General features: G+C 36.8%; 1 protein-coding gene across 2 annotated transcripts; it reads left to right on the plus strand.

Moving 5' to 3' along the window:
- The first annotated feature begins 1,183 nt into the window (after positions 1-1,183).
- Positions 1,184-9,627, plus strand: LOC141343611 (ectonucleotide pyrophosphatase/phosphodiesterase family member 7-like). 2 transcript variants are annotated; one of them, XM_073848194.1, is made up of 6 exons: positions 1,184-1,457; positions 1,574-1,719; positions 3,973-4,605; positions 6,250-6,484; positions 6,578-6,722; positions 9,411-9,627. In XM_073848194.1, the coding sequence occupies exons 1-6, from the start codon at positions 1,208-1,210 to the stop codon at positions 9,466-9,468; spliced, it is 1,467 nt and encodes a 488-aa protein (XP_073704295.1). In that variant the 5' UTR covers positions 1,184-1,207; the 3' UTR covers positions 9,469-9,627. The 2 variants fall into 2 exon arrangements, with proteins under 2 accessions (XP_073704295.1, XP_073704302.1); XM_073848201.1 differs by having other exon boundaries at positions 6,593-6,722.

Here is a 9,627-nt window from a genome sequence, read left to right on the forward strand (position 1 = left end):
GTGACGCTGTCAGGTGTAAGGGGTTGTTATGGTGATGCTTTCAAAAGTTAGATGCTGGTATGGTGACACTGTCAGGAGTAAAATGTTGTTACGGAAACTGTCAAGAGTGAGAGATTGTTACCGTGATGCTTTCATGAGTTTAAGGTTGTTATAATGACACTGAGCAAGATGTTGTCACGGTGATACTGTCAGGAGCGTTCAAGTGTTAAAGGTGCAGAGGTGCTTCAATTAAGAATAAAAAAAAATGCAAGAAAAGAATAAAACAAAAACAAATAACGAGAAAAGACAATAACGTGATTATTTGAAATATCTAACCAATAAGGTCTCAATCACGGATCATGTAAGAACTTGTACAGACACACAAACACTCCACTGTCAGTGGTCAAGGCCAGTTGCTTATTAAGAAAAGCTGTAATGAATTAGCTTTTCGTAAGTAGGCTGAGAGATGTAATTCTTTATCTTCACACAGATTAGATATTTCCCCTGAACTACTGTCAAGGACAAAGACTGCAAGAGAAAGCACTCTTTCAGAAAGATGTTGATAAGCTGACTGTTTAAAGAGATCAATAATGAAAGTCAAATCAGAGTTACAAGTTTATAGGTTTTAAAGGACACCTTTGAGTACTTGAGGAGAACTGACTTCATACATCAACTAAACACCATAACTTCAGAACTGATAAGAAATGCTAAAGAGCTAGTGACAAAAAAAATATCCGGCAGCATTTAAACAAATAACATACATTAGATTTGGGGTAATTAAAATTTGTAAATGTTTTTGAAAGAAGTCTCTTTTGCCCACCAAGACTGCATTTATTTGATCAAAAATACAGTAAAAAGTGAAATATTTTTTACAATTTAAAATAGCTGTTTTCTATGTGAATATATTTAAAAATTTTATTTATTACTCCAGTCCTCAATCTCATTATCTTTCAGAAATCATTCTAATATGCTGAATTGCTGCTCAAGAAACATGTCAATGTTGAAAATAGTTGTGTGCTTCATATTTTTGTGGAAACTGAGATACATTTTTATTTTTTCTGGATTCTTTGATGAATATTATGTTCAAAAAAGGCCAATCCTGCAAATATGAACAGATAAGATAACCAGATTAAACTTTGGCCTGTAGACGCGAGTAAAACAGGTCAAGCAGGAGAAATAAACGCAATCAGGTGTGAGCCACTGATTGTGCTGAACGTGTGATCGGATCATGCTGTGGACGGCTGTTCTCTGTCTGTGTCTGTGCCTTCAGTCTCTGGCGAGTCCCATCCCGTCGCACCAAGGGGCATCTGAGCGCAGCAAACTGCTGCTCATCTCCTTTGACGGCTTCAGGTGGGACTATGACAGGGATGTGGACACACCGCACCTGGATGCCATGGCAAGGGACGGGGTCAAAGCAACATACGTGACACCAGCGTTCATCACCGTCACCAGCCCAACACACTTCACCATCTTGACAGGTAAAGATCGATGCCCATGAGTTTATAGATAAATACTATAGAATTGCTGTGTAAAATGAGAGGACACTTCCTCAGATTTTAAATGCAGCTTGATGAGGAAGCATCTCTGTCTACAGGTAAATACATTGAGAATCACGGCGTCATTCACAACATGTGGTTTAACAGCAGCACCTGGGAGAAGAAATCGTACTACAAGTCCCAGTTTGTGAATGAGTGGTGGGACAATGGGAGTTTGCCCATATGGATCACGGCTCAGAGACAGGTATATGTCTAATGCATACAAAAAAATTTGCGGGTTCGATCCCAAGTAGGTTTAACCCACATGTGAAAATAATATAGAACTACAGTAGCGTCCAGTGAGTAAGTATTCCATTCCAAACATATATGTTAAATGTAGTAAAATGAACTGATTTAACATGAATATTGAATGTAGATGACAAATATATTCAGTATGTTTCTGGGGTTGGTTTTGGTTATTATACAATTTCAAATTGACTTGTTCACCTGCAAGACACTTATTTCCCACAAGCAAGCGGTCTGCTAATGATCAGAAACACTTCACTTTGAATCCTCTTGATTGCTTTAATTTCCTGCAGTAACCTCTTCATATAGAACCAGATACACACAGGAGATTCAGCCTAATTAATCGTAGAAAATGAGTCAAACCAATTATTTCCAGCTCAGAAATTGAGTCTCATATGATGATTTATGCACAGTAAGTTTAAAGCTCAAAACCCTTAAAACAGGTAATGCATGAACTCTCACAGTTTTTTTATTTTATAAGGGGTCAAGCACTGAAGGTGCTCAGGCACCTATTGCATCCGTTGCCATTCTTAATATTCTGCTTCTTCTTGTTCTTCCGCTTGAGGCAATGGCAGCCCCATCTATGATAGAACCGCTTGCGGAAAAGTTATGAAATTTGGCACACAGATAGAGGATAGTCTCAACATTAACCATAGCAGGTTTGGAGTCTATAACTCAAACTCTAGTGCCACCACTTGTCCAAAATCTCATGCATGGTGATGCTAGTAACTTTTTAATTGTAAGGTCTCGAAGGAGGTCTTTTTTTCCTCTCAATCCTTGGCTCATGTCGAGTCACATGGACACTTAAAATTTGTAAGGTCAAGTTTTTTCCGCTATTTTTAATAGTTCCAAAAATCCTACTTTTTTAAACTTGTTGACGGTTTGTCTGATTTTCACCAAAATTGCCTCATGGAATTCAAGCTGATTAGTCAAACTGTTCTTGAATAACGTGTTATCGAATACGATAAAGAGCTTGCAAAAATGGATGTAAGGATAAATCTCCGGAAGGGTTTGGCATATTGAGACCAAACTTGGTGTGTGTTTTAACAAGCATGACCTGGGGCTACCTGCATAGTTTCAACACAGCGCCACCTTGTGGTCAGGAGATATGAAAAATGCTATTTTTGCTTACAACTTCTGAATGGTTTGGCCAAAAATCACAAAACTGGTTTCTTTAGAGTCAATGGAGCATGCCAAGTTTTCCCATATTAGCTATTTTGGGTGTTAGCCCTTTTGAATTTTGTTGTAAAATGCTATATTTTACGAACACATTGGCGTATCATTACGAAACTCTGTATGTGTCTTTGGCACCATGCTCTGACAGTACTTAAAAACAAAAAAGCTAATAACTTTTGATTGCATTAGCCTTTTGTAATGCAACTGATCTCAAACAATTTCTTTGGTTATGCTAACAACATAGATTAACACCAATTATGCCATATTTGGCCGAACTTCCTGTCCGTGATTTTGATTTGTTGTAAAACTACTTTTTCAAACTCCTCCTCAATCGCTGGTCCAATTTACACCAACATCAAAATACGTCTGATGCTGTATCTCTGCAAAGCTTTGACATATCGCAGGGATCCTCAAAACTGGCCCACAAGACCCACTTTCCTGCAGTTCTGTAGTTGCGTTTCCATTACATTAATTACATTTTTAAAAGTATTGCAAAATGACAGCGTTTCCATCAACCAATGTTAATAAATAATATATATATATATATTTTTACGTTTCATTCGCATATTCTCTCGCGATAAGTCATTGCAATGGATTTTTGTGGGATTTTGGCCCTCCAGGGCCAGATTTGAAGAACCCTGTCAAATTGACACCAAACTTTGTGTGTGTCATTGTCACCTCACACAGAACACACCACATCAATTTGATAACAGTGTCACCTATTGGTCAAAAGTGATAGACCATTAAATCATATTACATTATTATATTTTTTAAGCCATTTTTACTAAAATCATAAAATGACTTGAATTAATCATTGCTGCAGTTGGTCTGATGCTTGCTGCCATGCATGCTTCTGTTGTGATTGGCCCCTAATTGCTGTTTGCAGCTATATTTTTATTTTGTTTTGGTTAAATTTCAAACAACAAAAACTTTTTAGTTTTTTTATGAGGTTGGTTATTGTTAACTATAATAACCCTGAGTTGCATTGAATAAGGAAGTGTGTGCAAAATAAATATAATTGTTTTTCTCAAAAAAGGGCCTGAAGGCCGGTTCTCTCCACTTTCCTGGAACGGCGTCCACTTATCAGGGTGAAAGTGCTGTTGTAAGAGAAGTGGAGCCTGCAAACTACAATTACAGCAATGAAACGGCCTGGCGAGAGAATGTAGATAAAGTGATGAAGTCTTGGTTCAGAGAGCAGGACCTGGACTTCGTCTCCATGTACTTTGGTGAGCCTGACAGCACGGGACACAAGTACGGGCCGGACTCTCCCCAGCGCAGGGCGATGGTCCAACAGGTGGACCGTACGGTCGGTTACCTTCGGAGCGTGGCCGAGCAAAATGGCCTGAGTGAGCGGCTCAACATCATAATCACAGCTGATCATGGCATGAGCACCGTCTACCGCAATGGGCTGGTGGACGAGATCGTCCTGTCCAAGATCCCAGGCTTCTCTTTCAAAGATCTGGACTTTCATATTGTGGACTTTGGACCGGTGGGACTCCTGCTGCCTAAAGAAGGACGAATTGATAAAGTGTACAACGCCCTGAAAGGCGCTCACCCACATCTGCATGTCTACAAGAAAGAGGAGATTCCCGTTCACCTGCATTACTCCCACAATGACCGCATATTACCCATCATCCTCTGGGCCGATCCAGGATACGTCATCAATGGGGTGAGCTTTGCATTTACAGTTTAATGCAAGTTTTCTTCATGTTCATCAAGAAATTTACAAGCATTTTGGGTGAATTTGATGAGAGCATTCATATTTCACTTCCAAAAAAAGATATACAGTATAGAGCATAAAGCATATTCTTTCTGTAGCTTGAACAGTACATGCCTATCAAATGAACTGATAAAAATATAAACACTGAATTTAATGTAAGTCATTTGGATAAAAGCATCTTCCATATTTATAAATGTTAATGTAATTCTCATTATTCACAATGGCAATTTCCACTAGATTCTCATTACTGTAACACAGAATTTCATTTATATTTTTTGTTACAAATAATGTAATGCTTTAAAAAAAAAAAAAAATACCAGTAGCATCAGGGCAAAAAATAAATAAAATAAAATAAAATAATAAATAAAATTAATATAATGCACAAAAAATAACTAATTAATGATAAATTAACTATTTTTGCATTATAGTAATGAGAATTAGGGGGTAAATGTACTAGATCTCTATAAAAAATAATGTACAAAAAAAATACCAAAATATTTCACTATTTTGCATTACAGTAATGAGAATTTAGGGGTACATTTATTAAATCACCATTAAGCTAAAAAAATGAATGAATGAATGAATGAATGAATGAATGAATGAATGAATGAATGAATGAATGAATGAATGAATGAAAAAAAAATAGAATTACACACATATTTTTCATTACAGTAAAGGGGTAAATGAACCATATCACCTTGAAAATAAAGCAAAATTACAATATATAAATTACAAATTAATACAATTAAAATACCAAATTAATAAATAAAAAAATTTGCTTTATAGTAATAAAATTGAACACAATGAAAATAATGCAAAAACAAATTCCAAAAGTTATTATAAATAAATAAATAGTTTGCATTGCGACAATGGAAATTTGGGGGTAAATGTGCTAAATTACCAAGAAAATAATATACAAAAAATACACAATTTATTGTAAATAATTAATTTTTTACATTTGCTATATTTATCATTTTATTAATAGTTATTATTTTCACAATGATAGCCATCTAAAATAGGCTTCCTTTTAATTCTGGCAATCAATCGACCAATCCTCTGTTTCCATGATGACCTAAGAGGTCAGGTTAAGTGCGTGGGATGCTTCAAGCTCCTGTTGACCTTTGACCTACAGATGTCAGAGGTCAGTTTTACAAGTGTGGCATACTAACAACCGGTTATGAACACTGATGCTGCAAACCATGAGAAAATCAAACAAAGCCAGCCACCTTGGCATCCCAAACCTCTTATTAACCATAACACGATCCTAGAGCCAAATAAAACGTATAGTTTAGCTGACTGATTCAGCAGCTGCATTAATTGACCAGTTCTATCTGGGGGCCTAACAGGTTAACTACACCCACCCACATGCCATATGTTCACAGGACAACGCCAGACCATAATCATAAGACAAATCAGCTGGTTTGTGTCGCCCTCTGCTGTTTCAAATAGCAAACTACCATACTACTCATACTGTGATCTTTTACATTAGTTAAAATGTAAAAAAGCATTTGTCACATTTCCAATAGGATGGATGAACCAGACTTCAAAATAATTTCATAAATAATTTAGCACATTTTCTGTATTTTCCTGCAGTACTTCCCAGTGCAGTTTCATAAGGGAGAGCACGGCTATGATAATCAGGCTCTGGACATGAAGCCATTCTTCAGGGCAGTTGGACCGGATTTCCAGAAAAATCTGGAGGTGGGGCCCTTTGAAACGGTCAACATTTACCCGCTGATGTGCCACCTGCTGAAAATCACACCTGAACCAAACGACGGACACCTGAACGCCACACAACACATGCTGGCCTCCTCCAAACAGACAGACAGTGAGAACATCTGATCATACACACACACACACACACACACACACACATGTTGGGTTTACCTATCTATCTGTCTGTCTGTCTATCTGATGAAAGTGTCTTGTATTTCAGATGAAGGCTCGTCTAATGATATTCTCACCAGTGTTTTCATTGGTCTGGGAGCTGTCGCTGGTTTTCTGCTCATTGTCTTTGTTGTTCTCTTAAGTCGTGGCATTTACAAACGCAGGAGGAACAAATGCAGGTAGGGATATAATGTAGTAAAACAATTGGGAGTAGGGGTTTATCTGAATGTATCTCTGAGGGGAAATGAGTGTCTTCAGAAAAGTTTAGATGGTATTTTCTTGCCTCTGTATAACACAGGACCATCTCAATAAATTAGATTAATACAATGTTTAATTAAATAAATACAATGGCCACAGACTGAAGTAGTTCAAGCAAAACTACTTCTGTTGTCAAGCAAAATCGATTTAAGAATTTGGGTGAACTTCACAAGGAATGGACTGAGGCTGGGGTCAAGGCATCAAGAGCCACCACACACAGACGGGTCAAGGAATTTAGCTACAGTTGTCGTATTCCTCTTGTTAAGCCACTCCTGAACCACAGACAACATCAGAGGCGTCTTAGCTGGGCTAAGGAGAAGAAGAAATGGACTGTTGCCCAGTGGTCCAAAGACCTCTTTTCAGATGAGAGCAAGTTTTGTATATCATTTGGAAACCAAGGTCCTAGAGTCTGGAGGAAGGGTGGATAAGCTCATAGCCCAAGTTGCTTGAAGTCCAGTGTTAAGTTTCCACAGTCTGTGAAGATTTGGGGTGCAGTGTCATCTGCTGGTGTCGGTCCACAGTGTTTTTTGAAAACCAAAGTCACTGCACCCGTTTATCAAGAAATTTTAGAGCATGCTTCCTTCTGCTCATTTTCCAGCAGAATTTGGCACCTGTCAACACTGCCAAAAGCACCAAAAGTCGTTTAAATGACCATGGTGTTGGTGTGCTTGACTGGCCAGCATACTCACCAGATCTGAACCCCATCAGAGAATCTAACCATACCAACTCAGCAGTGCCAAAAATCTTTTTGCGGAAGTTCTAAAGAACGCTCTGTGCACAAGGTCAATTAAAGCAAAAGGAGCCCTTACCAAGTATTGAGTACATATACAGTCAATTAACACTTTCCAGAAGGCCAACAATTCACTTAAAATTATTTTTATTGGTCTTATGAAATATTCTAATTTGTTGAGATAGTGAATTGTTGGGTTTTTGTTAAATGGGAGCCAAATCATCACAATTAAAAGAACCAAAGACTTACCACTTCAGTCTGTGTGCATTCAATTTATTTAATACATGAGTTGAATTACTTTTGACTTTCTAATTTATTGAGATACACCTGTGCATATCACAGAGATTATAGCAAAACACTATTCCACATGCCTGTCATCTACGGTGCCCGCCAGGGGACACCTTCGGTTCACTTATGTTTGTCGTGGCCACGACATAATATCACGTTCCCACGAGTTAATATGACGTTCCCACGAATTAATATCTCGTGGCCACAACATAATATCATGTTCCCACGAGTTTATATGTCGTGGCCACGACAAACATAAGTGAACCGAAGGTGTCCCCTGGCGGGCACCGTAGTCATCTACTTTATACGTTTTTTTTTTTTTTTGTCTTGTAGCGCTTGTCCTCATGTCCGCATCTTCTGATCAATAATAATAATAATAAATTCTGGTTTAATTTGCCTTCCTAATATGAGATGATAAATGACTTCTTAAAGTGATTTACAGTGGCATTTTCTTTTTACCTTTGTAATGGCATTTTCAAATTTTATTGTGTGTCATTATCTATATGAAATTCAAAAATGTGTATTTATAAGCTTTTTAAAATGTGTAATATTTTTTTTAATAATAAGCAGAATAAGGCAAATAAGTAACCAATCATATAAAATTAGTATTAATAAAAAATTATTTGTACAACAGAGGTGGCACAGAAGAACACAAAAGTGGCTTGAAGGTGCATTTTCAGACATTTAATGAGGTAACATAAGTGCAAAAAAAGTCATTTGATTCGTTTGAATGGCTGATACATTCGGGAATGAAGCGACTGTTTTTTATGAATGGATAATCATGAATCACTAGATTCGTTTAAAAAATGCACTTTCATTCATGAATGAAACACAGCTATTTTGCTTTTAGGGATGAGCAGCAGCTGAGCTGTTACTTTATTTGTAAGTATTTTCGTTGATAAAATAGAGTAAAATCAGGCAGTATAATCACTTATAATCAGACAACGTGAGTCACTTAATATTAACTTCTTGTTTATTGAACTGTTGTATTCAATTTGCAAACTCCCTTACAAATTGTTTGTCTCCTCATCGCAATCTGTGGGTGCACTTAAAATGATCTATAAGAGAGCGCACAAATGAGTCTCTCTTTCACTTTAAATAAAAAGGGCTCAAAAGCGTGTGCAAATGATACATTCCAATGTGTATTAATTCCCATGCCAACATTCAAGTTAATCAAAGTAGTAATTATAAGCACAGTGCTGCATTGTTTACAGCTGTTACTAGGGAAACACTGTATCGCTGCTGTTCCATAAGTGCCACCTGCTGTCAGAGAGTGAATTTGCACCTTGTTCAGCCCGTCTGATTTTGTGTAGTCAGACCATTCTGTTTTTGCTTTAAATGCATTTTCTGTAAGGTGCATGTGAAGTTGAAATGTTTTCTATTTAGTGTCACAGCTTTATTTAGCTCATTCTGCTCAAAGCAGACTACATAAAAGAGATTAAATTTAACATGATTAGATTTTTTTTATTATTATTTAATTAATTATTATCTAGAATATTATTAAAGAGATAACAACGAAATAAAATTGACCTTTACAAACCTGATTTTGCACTAAATGACTTTTTTTTCGTGTTCTTGGTTTACTTCACAGTTCCACAGACGAGGGGAAGACTGAGTGTCACTCTGAAACAAAACAAACTGAATTTTAGATCCAGGAACACACACACACACACCAACACTCTGTAATATTTTTTCATACTAACAATATTAATGTTGTTTGTTAATTTATCAAGTTCACAGTTTTTTCCCTGTCTGTTTCTATACCTCCTACATCATTTTATATGAAATAAAAAAAAAATATGATTTTA

This window comes from Garra rufa, chromosome 1, assembly GCF_049309525.1.
Source record: "Garra rufa chromosome 1, GarRuf1.0, whole genome shotgun sequence".
NCBI lineage: Eukaryota > Metazoa > Chordata > Actinopteri > Cypriniformes > Cyprinidae > Garra > Garra rufa.

What these genes read in the sequence shown, in the direction of transcription:
- LOC141343611 (XM_073848194.1), top strand. Translation starts at nt 1,208, where the DNA reads ATGCTGTGGACGGCTGTTCTCTGTCTGTGTCTGTGCCTTCAGTCTCTG. An exon ending in GGATCACGGCTCAGAGACAG is followed by an intron (nt 1,720 to 3,972) that starts GTATATGTCTAA and finishes TTCTCAAAAAAG; the next exon opens with GGCCTGAAGGCCGGTTCTCT. An exon ending in CTCCTCCAAACAGACAGACA is followed by an intron (nt 6,485 to 6,577) that starts GTGAGAACATCT and finishes ATCTGATGAAAG; the next exon opens with TGTCTTGTATTTCAGATGAA.